The sequence below is a fragment of the Molossus molossus genome, unplaced genomic scaffold (assembly GCF_014108415.1).
Source record: "Molossus molossus isolate mMolMol1 unplaced genomic scaffold, mMolMol1.p scaffold_m16_p_18, whole genome shotgun sequence".
In the NCBI taxonomy this organism is placed as follows: Eukaryota; Metazoa; Chordata; class Mammalia; order Chiroptera; family Molossidae; genus Molossus; species Molossus molossus.
The window spans coordinates 66,270,401-66,286,942 of record NW_023425353.1 but is presented as its reverse complement, the minus strand read 5'-3'; the positions used below and the strand labels follow the sequence as shown (position 1 = coordinate 66,286,942).

Here is a 16,542-nt window from a genome sequence, read left to right as displayed (position 1 = left end):
GAGAATGCGGGCGGTTTCCGGGAGCAGGGCGGCAGTCAGGGTGCTCCCAGGGCCCTAGCGATGCCCCAAAGCCCAGGAGAGTGGGGGGAGCGCGGCCTTGTCCGCCACAGCCTGACTTCAGCCCGTGTTCACCCGTCCGCTCCCACCCAGGCCGAGGACACCAAGATGCAGGAGATAATGAGGCTGGCCCACGAGTTCCTGCAGAACTTCTGTGCGGGCAACCAGCAGAACCAGGCCCTGCTGCACAAACACACGACCCTGTTCCTCAACCCGGGGGTAAGACTCGCCGCTGCGCGGGGTGGCGGGCGGGGCCCAGCTGTGCCTTCCTGCTGTGGCCGCTGGGTCTCATTCTGGGTGCCGGTGCCTCTTAGGTCACCCATGTAGCCGAGCAGACACGTGCAGTTCTCAGTGGGTTCATTGTCCCCGGTGGAATAGGTTACGGAGAAAGGAGGCAGTGCAGGAGCCGGGGGCGACCCTCGCGGTGCCAGCACGTCTGTTTTGGGCAGACTCTCCTTTCTCTCGTGTGCACTGTGCCCGGCCTTTGACCCCGTCCCTGTCCCTGCCCCCGCCAGATCCTCGAGGCGGTGACGATGCAGCACATCTTCATGAACAACTTCCAGCTGTGCAGCGAGATCAACGAGAGGGTCGTCCAGCACTTCGTCCACTGCATCGAGACGCACGGCCGCAACGTGCAGTACATCAAGTTCCTGCAGACCATCGTCAAGGCCGAAGGGAAGTTCATCAAGAAGTGCCAGGACATGGTCATGGCCGAGGTGACAGCTGTCTGTTTCTGTCTGCCTTCCCCCAGTGTCCCCTAGAGAGTCCACAGCGATGGATCGTGTCTGTACAAACTGGCACCCTCTCCCGGAGCCCTGGGAAGGGACAGGAGGGACTGTGTGTGTGTGTGTGTGTGCGCGCGCGCACGCGAGCTCATGCTGTGAACTTAAACCGCAGACATAGGCAAAAGTACCATCTGATTTTTTACAGCAGAAAGTCTGTTTATTTTAAGGAAGTTTGGCTCAGATTATTCTGACAGGTGAAAAAAAAACCCCACCAGGAATAATGAACCAAATTATAGTGGGTGCAGATTAAATGCACCCCGGGAGCCAGGACGGACACCCTTGTTGTGGATCGAACAGCTTTTTCTTTACTTATTCACCTAACGAATTAGCTAGAAATCTTGTTGCCTGACGACTCATGAGAAGCAGCACCAGACCGTCTCTTCCCCGAGAAGCGTTGTGGTATTTCTCTCACTGTGGGTGAAATGCCGCCGCCGAAGGTTTTCGTTCGTTCCGTATGTAAATGAACGAAGTGAGATGAGTTTGGTGACACAGGCAAGACTGGTTTAGGGAGGTCAGTGCCAGCAGGTCCTCTTTCTCTGCGAATCGATGTGTGTTCATTCCGTGCCTGTGTCCTCTGTGGCCTGTCCTGTGACCCTGCCTGTGCCCTCTGCGGCCTGTCCCGTGTCCGTGCCTGTGTCCTCTGCGGCCTGTCCCGTGTCCGTGCCTGCGCCCTCTGCGGCCTGTCCCATGACCCTGCCTGTGTCCTCTGTGGCCTGTCCCGTGACCGTGCCTGTGTCCTCTGCGGCCTGTCCCGTGTCCGTGCCTGCGTCCTCTGCGGCCTGTCCCGTGTCCGTGCCTGCGCCCTCTGCGGCCTGTCCCATGACCCTGCCTGTGTCCTCTGCGGCCTGTCCCGTGACCGTGCCTGTGTCCTCTGTGGCCTGTCCCGTGACCGTGCCTGTGTCCTCTGTGGCCTGTCCCGTGTCCGTGCCTGCGCCCTCTGCGGCCTGTCCCGTGACCCTGCCTGTGTCCTCTGTGGCCTGTCCCGTGACCGTGCCTGTGTCCTCTGCGGCCTGTCCCGTGTCCGTGCCTGTGTCTACTGTGGCCTGTCCCGTGTCCGTGCCTGTGTCCTCTGCGGCCTGTCCTGTGACCCTGCCTGTGCCCTCTGCGGCCTGTCCCGTGTCCGTGCCTGTGCCCTCTGCGGCCTGTCCTGTGCCCATGCCCTCTGCGGCCTGTCCTGTGTCCGTGCCTGTGCCCTCTGCGGCCTGTCCCGTGTCCGTGCCTGCGCCCTCTGCGGCCTGTCCCGTGTCCGTGCCTGTGCCCTCTGCGGCCTGTCCCGTGTCCGTGCCTGTGCCCTCTGCGGCCTGTCCTGTGTCCGTGCCTGTGCCCTCTGCGGCCTGTCTTGTGTCCGTGCCTGTGTCCTCTGCGGCCTGTCCTGTGTCCGTGCCTGTGCCCTCTGCGGCCTGTCCTGTGACCCTGCCTGTGCCTGTGCCCTCTGCGGCCTGTCCCGTGTCCGTGCCTGTGCCCTCTGCGGCCTGTCCTGTGACCCTGCCTGTGCCTGTGCCCTCTGCGGCCTGTCCCGTGTCCGTGCCTGTGCCCTCTGCGGCCTGTCCTGTGCCCATGCCCTCTGCGGCCTGTCCCGTGTCCGTGCCTGTGCCCTCTGCGGCCTGTCCTGTGACCCTGCCTGTGTCCTCTGTGGCCTGTCTGTGTCCGTGCCTGTGCCCTTTGCGGTCTGTCCTGTGACCGTGCCTGTGTCCTCTGCAGCTGGTGAATGCCGGGGAGGACGTGCTGGTCTTCTACAACGACAGGGCCTCCTTCCAGACCCTGATCCAGATGATGAGGTCCGAGCGGGACCGGATGGATGAGAACAGCCCGCTCATGTACCACATCCACCTGGTCGAGCTTCTAGCCGTGTGCACGGAGGGCAAGAACGTGTACACTGAGATCAAGTGCAACTCCCTGCTCCCACTGGACGACATCGTGCGTGTGGTGACCCACGAAGACTGCATCCCCGAGGTGAGCGAGCCTCACGTGGGGCCCACCCCCTTCCTGAGTCTTTCTGTGCAGCGCAGGGGGCCGGCCGGGAGGGGACCTCGCAGTGTGGGGACCGGCGGCACATTTCTTTGTGAGATTTCGTTTGAAACAACATTTTCTCGAGGGTTGATTTTGTGCAAAATGCATGTGGAGGAGGCGTTTCCTTCTGTGTCTGAGAGGAGCGTGGACTTCTGTTCCACGGGACTAGTAACAGCCTGTCGAGCGAGGAGGATTTGTCTGCGTGAACTCAGGGACGAGCTCAGGGTGGGCTCTGGATGCGAGCCCAGTCCTGCAAGTTTCCTCTTGGAACGAACACTTATACTGCAAAAATAATAAACAACATGTTATCACATACTAGGAACAGTGTCGACAATGACAAAGAGATTTAGAAACTAAGGTAACCCATGAGAAAATGAAAATCATCGGTGATACCATTACCATAATAAACAGCCGTCGGGCTTGGGAAGGGTTCCTTCCGGCCGTTTTCCCTGCTCAGACGTGCTGGCCAGCAGCACCTCCAGCCAGGTGGTCGTCATGCACATCCTATCCTGGCCTGCTTTGCGGTAGTTGTGTATTTTCATATATTTAATGTATTTATACACATACACATATATTTACCTGTAACATTTGTAAAGTGTATTATATATACACTACTTAAGTTTTTAGGTTAATTTTTAAAGTTAATACAGTTTGTAAAAGTTCAAATAGCAAAGATTGTAAAGAAGTAAACAATGAAAAATCTCATCTGTCCATCCCACAGAAAATCATTTATTACGTTTTTATGTTTTTGTTTTTTAGAGAGAAAGGGAGAGGGAGGGAGAAACATTGATTGTCTGCCTCCTGCACTCCCCCTACTGGGGACTGAGCCCACAACCCAGGCATGTGCCCGACGGGGAATCGAATCGAACTGGTAGCCTCTCGGTACACAGGACAACACTCAGCCATCTGAGCCACACCGGCCAGGGCTTGTTACGGTTTTGTACATCCTGCCAGAGTTTTGCTTATAAACAAATACAAATAATATATACTTCCTCTCCCGGCTCCTCTTTATTAAGCACAAAGTTGCCTTGCTAGGTATACTGTTCTTTTTATATATATATAAAATATGTTTTATTGATTTTAGAGAAAGAGGAAGGGAGAGAGGGAGAGAGAAACATCAAAGAGAGAAACATTAATCAGCTGCCTCTTGCACGCCCCCTGCTGGGGGTCGAGCCCACAACCTGGCCATGTGCCCTGACCCGGGAACTGAACCAGTGACTTCTTGGTGCAGGGGTCACGCTCAGGGGTCACTGAGCCAGCCAGGCTAGGTGTACTATTCTTTTCATACTAGCCTATAAAGAGATTCCACACTCCTTGTTTGTGGTTACTGAGGTCCCACTGTACGGATGTACCGTAATTACCCTCCGTGAATGTTGAACTATTTTATAATAACGAAATTGTAATTATAAAAAGAAACGACGAGGTTGTGTTTTCCTCACAGCCTTGTCCATCCATATAGCTTGCTATCCAAGTTTTGGAGTCTCATATATCTGAGTGATTAAAATAGTACTTCAACATAGTTTTAATGATGGATGAAGGAGGCATATTAGCTTTTTAAATCTATTTTTGTTTGAAATACAATATAAGTACAGAAAGGTACATAAGAGAACAGTTGTGTAACCACCACCCAGGTCAGAAAATAGGACAAACCCCCTCTCCCCCTGTCCTGCCCCTGACCTCTGCCAGGTTCCCTCCTGAAGGCAGCCATGGGCCCTCATTGTGTATCCCCTAATTGCTTTTCTTTATACATCCCTGAACCGTATGATGTTGTCCTGCCCATTTTGAACATCCTTTTGTGTGTGTGTGTGCTTTTTTTTTTTTAATGTTTTCATTAATTTTTTTAGAGGAAGGGAGAGAGAGATAGAAACATCAATAGGAGAAACATCCCTCGGCTGCCTCCTGCACGCCCCCTACTGGGGATCCAGCCTGCAACCTGGGCATGTGCCCTGACTGGGAATTGAACCCAGACCTCTCAGTCCTTGGGACATTGCTCATCCCCTGAGCCACCCAAGCTGGGCAAGTTTGTGCCTTTGCAAGTTCAGCTTTGTGCTAAGGTCCCTCCATCCTGACCGGTACAGCTACCTTCGTTTCCTTTGCTCTGAGCATCCCTCCGTGTCCATGGCCGCAGTTTCTGTTCTTCTGTGGGTGCTCATTTCAGCTGTTTCCAGGGTTCCGCTCCTGGGACAGTGCCTGGCAAATGACCATCTGACTCTGGGATGTGCTCTGGCCCCAGTGCACGTCCAGGCCCAGGTGTGCACCGCCCCAGGTGTGCCCCTATCCAGGTGTGCCCCTCCCCAGGTGTGCTCCTCCCCAGGTGTGCACCTCCCCAGGTGTGCTCCTCCCCAGGTGTGCTCCTCCCCAGGTGTGCACCTCCCCAGGTGTGCTCCTCCCCAGGTGTGTACCTCCCAGGTGTGCTCCTCCCCAGGTGTGCTCCTCCCCAGGTGTGCACCTCCCCAGGTGTGCTCCTCCCCAGGTGTGCTCCTCCCCAGGTGTGCACCTCCCCAGGTGTGCACCTCCCCAGGTGTGCTCCTCCCCAGGTGTGCTCCTCCCCAGGTGTGCACCTCCCCAGGTGTGCACCTCCCCAGGTGTGCTCCTCCCCAGGTGTGCACCTCCCCAGGTGTGCTCCTCCCCAGGTGTGCTCCTCCCCAGGTGTGCTCCTCCCCAGGTGTGCACCTCCCAGGTGTGCTCCTCCCCAGGTGTGCACCTCCCCAGGTGTGCTCCTCCCAGGTGTGCACCTTCCCAGGTGTGCACCGCCCCAGGTGTGCTCCTCCCCAGGTGTGCACCAGAGGTGGAATGCTGGGTCAGAGGCTGCCTTTCTCCGGGTCAGCACGACTGTGCCCAGTGGTTCCCCCAAAGGCCCTGCTCACAGCCCCGCCAGCTCGGTGTCATCAGACCCTTCGTTTTGTTGGTTCTCACTCTGGTGGGAACGATGCCTCCGAGTGGTTCTCATTTCTCCAGCCTTCATTACCCAGTAGGGTTGGACTCTCTTCCATGTGTTTCTGACGTTCGAGATTCCTTTCAGAAAACATCGATTCAAACGTGTCGCCTGTTTTTCTCTGGAGAGTCCGCGCACACACACGCATCCATGGGCCGACCGTTCCCGGGGATGCGCGTGGCAAACGGCTCACGCCGTCGAATTCTTTTCACGGTGCCTTCCTTGGCGTAAACAGAAATCTGTGACCTTAATGCAGCCGAGCTTGTCTGCGGTCTCGTCTGCGCTCAGGGTGTTTCACGCTGTCCCTTGCCTTGACGTCGTGAAACGATTCTCTTCCCAAAGCTTTGCGTGTTTACACTCTGTGTCCGTGAGGGTTCACTATCACACGATCGAGGAAATGGAGGCTGGAGGGGACAGGGGGCGACGCCCCGGGCCATCCTCACTGGAGCTCGAGGCGGCAGCCGCTCCCCGCCTGGCGCGCTGCTCACAAGAGGCCGTGTCTCTTCCAGGTCAAAATCGCGTACATTAACTTCCTGAACCACTGCTACGTGGACACCGAGGTGGAGATGAAGGAGATCTACACCAGCAACCACATGTGGAAGCTGTTCGAGAACTTCCTGGTGGACATCTGCAGGGTAGGCGTCCCGGGACCCGAGGCGGGGTGGGGGTGCGCGGGGGTGTCCGCAGGAACTTGGAAGCGGTGCCGCGTGGCTCCCGCCCCAGTTTATTCTGTGGTTCTCTCCTGATGTCGAGCTGCCCTGGTTCTCTTCGTGGTCGTTTAAAACAGCATCGCGCTCTCTTCGGGGGGAAACCCCGCCCCGCCGCCTTGGTCTTCCGTTTAAGGGGGGTCGGCAGGACCCCAGGTGGCGGACAGCTCGGGCCCGGCAGGCTGGGGTCTCACACGCCGTGTCCCGCAGGCCTGTAACAACACGAGTGACCGGAAGCACGCCGACTCCATCTTGGAGAAGTACGTGACGGAGATCGTCATGAGCATTGTGACCACGTTCTTCAGCTCCCCCTTCTCGGACCAGAGCACCACGCTGCAGGTGAGAGGGGGCGCCCTGGGGTGCCGGCCGGTGCCCAGCACACTGTTCCCTGGGGCCGCAGCGTCTGCAGGGGTCCCGGGAGCCAGAAGTCCCCAGAGTGTTGTCGGTACCCGAGGGTTTCACTGTTGGGGTTCTCTCCTCCCCGTACCCGCTTTCCCCTCGCACCTGTCCCTCCCTCCCTCCCTCCCATCTCAGAGTCAGTTAGGGGCTGGCCTGTGACATCCCTGGACTCTCCGTTTTAACTCCCAGCGTGAGCCTGCAGCTCCTCAGAGGTGTCGCGGGGCTGGGGTGAGACGTTTAGCGGTGACAGCAGGCCCCTATGCGGCTCGGCTCCAGGAACACCGTTCTGTGGGTCCCGCACGTGCGCCTGGTGGCGGTCGGGCAGCCCTGCTCATGGTTTTTGGTGCCCCGACAGCTTCAGAGCCTTGAGTCCGTGCCACCGGGAGATGTGTCTGTGATTATTGTGCTTGCAAAGGTTGCTCAGTCGACTGCAATGACAGTGTCCCTGCGGTCCGTTCGCACAGCCGGTAGAGCAAGGCAGGGACTCGGTCCGCAGTGGCCGGAAGAGACAGGTGAACGTCCTTGTCGTGGCAGGAGATGCAGGCTGCCCCGGGCTGATGGGAGTGTGGGAGAGGACTTGGGTTACAGGCAAAACGCTGGAATTAAATTCCAGGTAAACTCCCAGGGAAGAGTGTCTCCCGGGCAGTGGAGTAGTCGCTGGTAGTTGGAGACGACCGTAGTCCCATCGGCCACGCGCAGGGTTCGTACCCACTCAGTACAGCCGCGGACAGGCGGCAGCTGCGCCAGCCGAGGCCCAGAGGGTCGGCGAGCGCGCTCGGCCACGGTCATAGCTGTTGAGCGGGTCAGCCGTGACGTCCCCAGTGCTGCCCGTAGCGCCGTTGCTCCTGAGACGAGCTTCCCTGAGGGCTGCGGGCGACCTGCGGCGGGTCTAGACGTAGCCGCGAAAGCCAGCTGTTCAGCGACGGGGGCGCAGGAGACGCTTCCGCTGGAAGGCGGCCCAGCCTTGGGGTCCTGGCACTGGGGAACGGCACTGGCTGGAGCCCAGCCAGGACGTGGAGCGCTCAGGACCGAGGGCACCTGGACGCGTTCTCAGGACAGGCTCTGCAGGTTGCTTCTCCTGCTCTTTTCTTACAACGGCTGCTGCCCAGCACTGTCCGGGGTTTCTGTGGTCTCAGGGTCCTCTCCGAGCTTTGTACGTTCATCTCCCTCCTCCCTTCCTCCCCTCCTCCCCTCCTCCTCCTCCCCTCCTCCCCTCCTCCCCTCCTCCTCCTCTCCTCCTCTCCTCTTCCCCTCCTCCCCTCCCCTTCCTCCTCCTCCCCTCCTCCTCCATTTTTTAATTAATTAATTAATTTTATCCTCACCCAAGGACATCTTTGCATTTATCTTCAGATAGAGTGGGAGGAGGGGGGGAACATCGGTGTGAGAGAGACACATCGAGTGGTTGCCACCCACACAACCTCAACCGGGGCCGGGGACAAACTGCAACCGAGGTACGTGCCCTTAGCAGTTACCGAACCCAGGTCTCTCCGGTCTGTGGGCCGACGCTCTCACCGCTGAGCCAAACCGACCAGGGCTCCTCCTCCATTTTTATTTTTATTTCATTTTTTGCTTTTTTCCCCTTTACTTTCCTTGTTGCATACTTTTTCTTTGCTGTGTGAACTCCTGCTGGTTTTGGGGGGGGCTATGTGAGTCCTCCCCCAGAACTGAGGACCGGTGGAGCAGCTCGGCACACCTGCAGGTCCAAGGGGACCAGAATCCAGGGAGCTTTGGGTGGAGACCAAACGATCAATGGAACCGCAGTCAGAGGGTCAGCGTCAGACGTATGAGGTGGACGTTCGGGTTCTCTCATTGTAAAACGCGCGCAGGTTTATACCGTCGCGGAGAGTAATGCATCCTGCCGAGGGGCTGATGGTCACACTCGTCTCCAGGGAACGAGTGTGTGTAGAGATTGGCCGGCATCATGTTCCCTGTCACTGGAGATGCCTCCAGAAATAAAGAAGTACGGGGCCCCCTAGGGGACACCCGCTTCCCAGTTCGTGTTTGCTGGTTAAAAGTACCAGTTCCACTCAGGGTGTCACATCAGGAGAGAACCGTGGGGTTGACCTGCCTCAGTCGACTTATCGGATATATTGGACCGAGCCCGGGCTGAGAGGTGAAGCATCTGGCTTCTCGTCACAGGGCTGGAAACCGGACAGGAAAACCTGTTTCCAAGCTTTGGTTCCACCTCTCCTCCTGGTCAGGCCCAGTTAGACGGCGTTGTGTTTGCACATCACCTTACATCGCTTCGGGCTCCCCCAGCTAGGCGACTGCCGGGGTCCAGCCCCTCACCGGCACCCCTTCCCGCCCCGCACGGGCTGCAGACCCGGGCGGAAGGCAGCGCGTGTGTCTGATCGGCCCGGCGGTCCACGGTGCGCACACAGCGCCCCCTCGGCTCCTCTCTTTCAGACCCGCCAGCCCGTCTTCGTGCAGCTGCTGCAGGGCGTGTTCCGCGTCTACCACTGCAACTGGCTGGCGCCCAGCCAGAAGGCCTCGGTGGAGAGCTGCATCCGGGTGCTTTCCGACGTGGGTAAGGGGGCAGCCGGGCTGGAGGCTGGACCGTGGGGACGCCCCGTTGCTGTGGCCCCCCGAGGCCCCCCGCGCGGGAGGGGCAGAGCCCCCGGGAGCCGAGGTCTCGACGCCTGAACTGCCTCCTCCAGGCCGGTCGGGCCCCAGGGAAGACGGGCTTTGGCGAGCGGGAGTCCAGGTTAAGCGGTTGGGGGTGTTGGCGGCTCACAGGGCACGCGAGGGTCTTCGGGGTGGTTGTGTAGAACACCAGACTCGAGAGAGTTCTTGGAAAGACAGTTCATCCACCAAACGAGTGCCCAGTCCTGGTCATTCTTACGACATGTGAACTCGTCGGGAGACCTTACGCCATTTGGCGGTGAAACCCATTGACCTTGAACTCGCCTGACCTGTGTGACCGCAGAGCGTTTTAGGGCCCCTTTAGCTGTCCCCCCAGAGCCCATGTTGGAAAACCGTAACCCGCTGGGCGGCCGAGTTCAGCTGAGCGCTCAGTGCTCACGCTCGGCGCTAGGGGCTGGCGCACGGGGCACCCCTGGCGGGCGCAGGGGACTCATGGGGCTCTAGGTATCTCCCGGGAAAGCTGCGGGCTCAGGCGCCATCTCCTCCCGTCCAGCCAAGAGCCGGGCCATCGCCATTCCCGTGGACCTGGACAGCCAAGTCAACAACCTGTTCCTGAAGTCCCACAACATCGTGCAGAAGACGGCCCTGAACTGGCGGCTGTCGGCCCGCAACGCCGCTCGCCGAGACTCCGTGCTGGCGGCGTCCAGAGACTACCGGAACATCATAGAGAGACTGCAGGTACGGCCCGGCCGAGCGAGCCTCAGCCAGGGGGCCACACCCAGCGGGACCTGCGAGGGAGCGGACGTCCGAGATTGGCCGTGGGGGGAGTCAGTGCAGGGGGCGGGTGGTCCAAAGCCTTGATGGATGGAGGACCAGGAGGACAGGCTGCCGACAGTCACGGTCTTTAAAGGTTATTCGTAGATTTGCAGGTTTCTTTTTGAAGCATGGGGACTGTGCTCCTATCAGGGAGGAACATTTCCGAGTTATCAGGGGACGAGTTCAGAGGTGGGCGTCAGAGCCCCATCACCCTGGAACCCGCAGGTGAAAGTGTCGTAATCCAAGGAAGAGTTTTATATTAGAACAAACCAAATGAAAGTAAAAGTGCGTTACCTTTTAGCTAGCTTGAACTCTGACCTTAGCACCTATGAAGAGACCTGCTCTCCCTCTGTCACGGGCAGTGGCGAGTGCTAGGTGGGTGGTACACACTTCAACACCCTTCTCTGCATCTTCAACAAGCAACTCAAGTGACTCACAGAGTCGCCAGTCCTGAGCTTGGCGTGGAGGTTCAGAGCGTGGTCTCGGACCCATGTTCAGAGTCTGGCTCCATGGCTGCCCATGGTGTGACCTTGGGAAAGTCCCTTCTCTGGGCCCAGTGTCCTAATTTGTACGGCGGGGTAGCAGCGGCACCTGCCTTGTGGGGCGGATTGAGGATTCAGGAGAGCTGGTGTTGTGGGGGACAAGGCCCGGCAGCTGTTCTGGAGTGACTGCAGGCGGCAAGGTGTTCCCTGCCGGGGTCTTGCATGTGGTGAGTCAGGTGGTGGCTGTGGTTGGGCTCATCTTGAAATCTCGCTGGCTCACACGTTGGGCAGTCCATGCTGATTGTCAGCGGGACCTCAGCTGGAGATGTGGCTGGAAACGTCTCCATGTGGCCTCCCCATGTGCTCTGGGCTTCCTCACAACACGGCGGCCGGATCCCAAGATAAGCATCTCGGAGAAACAAGTGAAAAGCTGTATGGCCTTTAGGACCTAGCTTTGGAAGTCACGTAACATCACTTCCGTCCTATCCGGTGGAGTAGGCGGCCCCAAAGGTCCACTCAGGTTCCAGGAGAGGGACACAGACCACCGTCTTAGGGACCAGGTGTCTGACGCTGTCGGAAGGAATGTGAGGTAGGATACGTCCCGGTGGCCGTCTTTGGAAAAGGACAGACGTAAAGCCCAGGAACAGCCTGGCAGGGGCTGAGAGCTCGTTGTCATTATCGTCACTGTTAGTATTGTCAACAGTGTTTGCATTACTGTTGTGACAACACTTATTATTAGATGAAAATGGCGGAGAGGCGGGTTCTGGCCGGGAGCCCGACAGTGCTCGGCTGAGCACACAGGTAGACGCGAATGACCAGAGGAGCGAATGCTGGGAGGCCTGAGGAGTGTCCAAGGCCCTGAAGAGGAGCTAGTCCCCTGGGGTTGGGATGGTGATCAAGGCAGACTGCTGAGGAACTCAAGCTGGAGCCCCGATCGGGGGAATGTAGGCCTTGTTTAAAGGAGAAAAACGAAGGGAGAGAAACGGATGTGTAAAGACCATGGTGCAGGAGGGAATAGGGTGCATCCGCGGACCAAAGGAGGGTTTGTGTCTGGAACCCGTGGAGGTGGGCAGGGCTTCGCGGGGCAAGGAAGGACCCTCAGCCCTGCTGGGACAGCACTAGGTCTGAAGGGGACGTGTTCCTAAGGAGGGCTTCGTGATCCCACTGAGCTTTTAGAAAGAGGAGGGATATTGTATAACAGGACAGATGCTCGGTACTTTCTGCAGCCAAACACACCGTTTTCTTGTGCTCCTCTTAGGATTATTATGCATATTGGAGAGTAAGATAAAATACTTAAGTACAGATATTGCTTGTTGTAAAGACTTGGCCAGTGGCTAGGATTCTCATTACCTAGTGAGTGAGTGTCTGAGTCCCTGGAGTTACGAGATTGCCCGGGACAGCAGAAGTCGTCATGATGTAGGAGCATCCACTGGGGGGCTTGAACGCTTATGTACTTAATTCCCATTCAGACACCCCCACTTCACACTGCCCCTTTCCCTGCCCATTGCTTCTCCATCTCTGTCTGTTGGTCTCTCCAGTTGTCCAATGTTACACATCTGATGATACAATGCAAACCAACTGCAAGGTAAGGTTCAAACCTTGCGAAAGATGCAGGATTTCACGTGCGTGATGTTGAACCACTTCAGTCCCATCAAATGCTGTCGACAGATATTTTCGAATTAGGACCAGTAGCTGTTGAAGGAGAAAACTGGGTGCTTTCAAAGAGGAACCAGTTGGGGAAACTGATGAAACCCTCAGAATTTTGTAACAGCGACCCTCTTTCGTACGGTGCTGTGAAAAGCAACAGGAATTAAGGGATGTTACAATCTCATTGGGAAAGTCCCCCCCTTCCCAAAGAAATAGTTTGATTCATTCAGGCATTCTAAATGTGACCGAGTGATCATAAATTTTGTTAAACATAAGGTAAAATTATATTCACGTGTTTTAGAGTTAATTTCTGAACAAAAGGTTAATCAGTCCTTCATTGATCATTGCCTGGGAAATGTGGGTCCCCAGTTGGGGTGAATGCAATTTCAGTGGCCTCTTCCATGCACCTTGGTCAGCCAGTTCCTCCTGCCTTATCCACTGTGCTGTGTTCCGCCCGTCCGAGCAGGATGTCTCTGGCAAGGTCCCCCGGTACCGAGTCATCCAGCCAACGGAAGCATCTTCTGTAGATAATTTCTCATCTGTTTTCTGCCATTTGCCTCGATACGGTGTTTGTGGTGTTGGTTTTGCTGCTCTTTCAACTCTCTCTGTTTTCCTTTCCTGCAGCTGTGTGTTTTGCATTTGAAGACCATCATGCTATCAGGGTACATGTATTTAGCATGTTGATACAGCATGTTCATCCATGTGTGCTCTCATTTTTATGTGACTTTGCATTATATGACTAATCCATGCCCATTGAAAGCCCTTTGACAGTGCTCGCAAGTACCGGTATGTGGAAGAAAACGAGCCTCTCCCGTGACCCCACCACCCAGACCACCGGTGATGTCTTAACAGACGGTGCCTGTCCTTTAGATGTTGATGTTGTTCATCACAGTTGGACCATAGAGCCCTACTGTCGTTTGACCATTTTCGCACTCATATCGTAGACATCTTTCCATGTGGTCGAATGTGTCTTTTGCATCATGTTTTAAACTATATGGGGTGATCCCATGCGTAGCATAAAGACCATCTCAGAAGAAGGGCTGGTGGGAGTGTGGGCCTGTTTCTGCTGTTTTCTGCTTCGGGGCTGAAGCTTCAGGGACCCACCGGGCAACGTCGAATGGCGTGCGTGCCGGGTGGCCCTCGGGGTCCTGTGACCTGGCCTCGTCTGTGGGCGTGTGCAGGTGAGAAGGAGCTCCCCTCCGTCACGTGCTCACCGCGTGCTTCCCCCCAGGACATCGTGTCGGCGCTGGAGGACCGGCTGCGGCCCCTGGTGCAGGCCGAGCTGTCCGTGCTCGTGGACGTGCTGCACAGACCCGAGCTGCTGTTCCCGGAGAACACCGACGCCCGGAGGAAGTGCGAAAGCGGCGGCTTTATCTGCAAGTAAGCGCCTCGCTCTGGGGTGGGTCGTCGCAGAGCCCCGGGGACCACACGAAGCCGCGGTTCCTGCAGAGACATGCCGGCCTGGTTTCCGGCTTCGCCGAGCACCAGCTCATGGTCCTGTCCTGCATTCCCAAGTGCGCAGTTCACGGTGGTTTGAGTGAGAACCCTCCTCCTCACTGCACACTCATGCACCCGTCTCCCCTCAACAAGTCCTGACAGCGCCCCCTGTGGCCTGCGACCAGGACCTGAAAGAGTCTCCACCCTTCTGCCCTCAAACTCTGGGGCATGTCAGGGCCTCACAGTCTTTCCGAAACTGCCGTTTCTTCCTCTGTGCCTTGGGGCATAATCTAAGAAGCTCCTCTCTGGGACCAGAAGCCTCATTTGCCGTTGACCCTGAGGCTGGCTGTTGGCTGAACTTGAGAGTGGGCTGTGCCCCTGAGTTTGCCTATCTGGGCCCCTCGAAGGGCACGACTGTGGCTGAGGGAACGGTGTGTGGGGGCTCAGCCAGGAGTGTCATGAGGTTTGGGGCACTGTGGCGGCTTGTAGCCTCGGCCCAGGAGCAGCCGCCCTTCGTAAACTGCGGCTGCGGTGCATCTCTGCCCTCCTGCCAGCAGGTGTCGCCACTGGAACATGGTCGCTAACAGTTCTCAGGGCTGAGTGGCCCCAGGAGGCCCTGATCAACATCTGTTCACGAGCTGACTGACGCATCACCGTAGTTACTGGTGAACGTGGTTGCGGGAATGTAACTGTGGCTCCCCCACGCAGGTTGATAAAGCACACCAAGCAGCTGCTGGAGGAGAACGAGGAGAAACTCTGCATCAAGGTGCTGCAGACGCTCAGGGAGATGATGACCAAGGACAGGGGCTATGGAGAGAAGGTACTGCGTCTCATTTCCACATTCACACCAGGCTTTGCTCCGAAACCGAGGTGGAAGGGTAGACATCCGCCTTCAGGTTCGGGCACACAGAGAGGTTCGCTCTTTCCAAAGCTACTTTAGCCTAAACGTGAGACCATTGCCCGTAAACGTCCAGTGTGTTTAGTTCTCTCCTGGGGGCTGCTTGCCACGGCCCCTGTGGTCAGAGAAATAGTAATAACAGGCTTCCCACCTCTTTAAATCTCCAACGAGAAGGCACGTGTCTCCGGCGTCATGCTACGAGCCGCTGTCCGCGGGTCCCAGCCACGAGCATACGCACCTGTGGGCTCGCTGGCTTCTTTCAGCCGAAATGTTGCACAATCTTCCTGTGGGGGAAGAAAGTCCCTCCGGTTCTGACTGGAATCCAGGCAGGCGGACGGCTCACCGTTTCTACTCGAGATTGTGAAATGGACAACCCCTGGGACATGCGGCTTCTTAGCATGTGCCGAGGGCAGGCAGGATGTGCGGGGACCGCTCCCGCCGCCCCTCCCCCCGAAGGCCAGTTTTCCTTAGAAGGTAATCGTGTTCACTACTCGTCTCCTGGCCACTTTTAGCAGCATTTCCTAAGGAAGTAAACACACTGATATCATCGATGTATCACCGTGCCCGGTCACCCATGTGTTACTGCATGAAGAAGGGTTGGTAATGAAATCACAGCCTTCCTTGTCAAGACCCCTGGCGATGACCAGATTGTGACAAGTAGGAAAGTGTGCAGGAAGCCTCTAACCTAAGCAGTCATCTATCATGGCTGTTGGAGCAATTACCCTGTGAGTCATTGAATAAGAAACAATGAAACAGAAAAGCACACACTTCTTTTTGTAGCTACATTCCTCCCCTGTCCCCAAACCACAGGGCTTTTAAATGTCCTTCTCCACTTTTAAAGTATGTGAGTTAAAAGATGAATTAATGTTGACTAGCTAGAAACTAAGTATCTATAACTCAGGAATTTTGTGGAGAAGCCTGCCGGAAAAGAGTTAATAAATGTAAATAATAAAAGCAAAGAACACTGGTACGAGGCAGAAACAATGAGCTGACCTCATTCAAACACCTGAACGAAGCAGCAGCCCACAGCAGAGAATACACAGGACAGGTGTACCAGGGCCATTTATTCCACAACACCTTCACCTTTCTTAAAGAAGGCTTCAAAAATGCTTTTAAAATAGGATGCTAGCTGCACAAATTCTCTCCCCATAACAAAGTAGAGTCTTCTAAAGGGGCCTGAACAAGCTATGAATATATTGGCACCTTTGGGGCATGAAATTTGGTTTTAAAATGTGGAGGACCTTTTCTGCCATAGCTGAGGTCCTCCGAGACGATGAGACGTACACCCCTTTCCTCATCCCCGCTTTGTCAGTCAGCGTTTAGGATTTAGTCACGGTCTCAGACGAAAAAGAAAGTTAAAATCCTTCTTTCTTCTGTTCAGAACCATTAGAGTGTTGGCATGGGTCTGTTTGTTTGAAGGCCGGTGAGACCTGCCACCCGTGTTACCACACAGCCTAAAACGTGACAGAATCGCTGTGGTTTTAAATGCCATCTAGAGCCACCAGTGTCCTCAAGGATGTCTTACCCAGCAGTAGCCGCATTCCCTGGCCTCGTGTTATGTGCCAGCCACCGTACCAAGCACATCTCCTACCTTAGGCCAGCTTCAGAGATGGATGTCACTACTGTTACTGTTTTATACATGGGGGGGCGGGGGCAGAGGGAGGAAACGCAGGCTCGGAGAGGTTCCGAAACGGCCCAGGGTCGCACAGCTAGTAGTGAGAGTCGAGGAATTCCAACCCAGACCGAGCCTGATTGCAGAGTCCCAGCTCATCATCGCTGTGCGACC

At 56.4% G+C, this 16,542-nt stretch overlaps 1 protein-coding gene across 3 annotated transcripts in view; it reads left to right on the top strand.

Annotated features, from left to right (window-relative positions):
• Window positions 1-16,542, top strand: part of ITPR1 (inositol 1,4,5-trisphosphate receptor type 1) — a 257,806-nt gene that overhangs the window by 145,380 nt on the left and 95,884 nt on the right. For all 3 annotated transcript variants that reach the window (XM_036266062.1, XM_036266061.1, XM_036266060.1), the window contains 9 exons: window positions 151-276; window positions 573-773; window positions 2,544-2,795; window positions 6,297-6,422; window positions 6,705-6,833; window positions 9,300-9,420; window positions 10,030-10,214; window positions 13,653-13,801; window positions 14,567-14,678. In XM_036266062.1, the coding sequence (XP_036121955.1) occupies window positions 151-276; window positions 573-773; window positions 2,544-2,795; window positions 6,297-6,422; window positions 6,705-6,833; window positions 9,300-9,420; window positions 10,030-10,214; window positions 13,653-13,801; window positions 14,567-14,678 (1,401 nt within the window). The remainder of the gene's footprint in view (window positions 1-150; window positions 277-572; window positions 774-2,543; window positions 2,796-6,296; window positions 6,423-6,704; window positions 6,834-9,299; window positions 9,421-10,029; window positions 10,215-13,652; window positions 13,802-14,566; window positions 14,679-16,542) is intronic.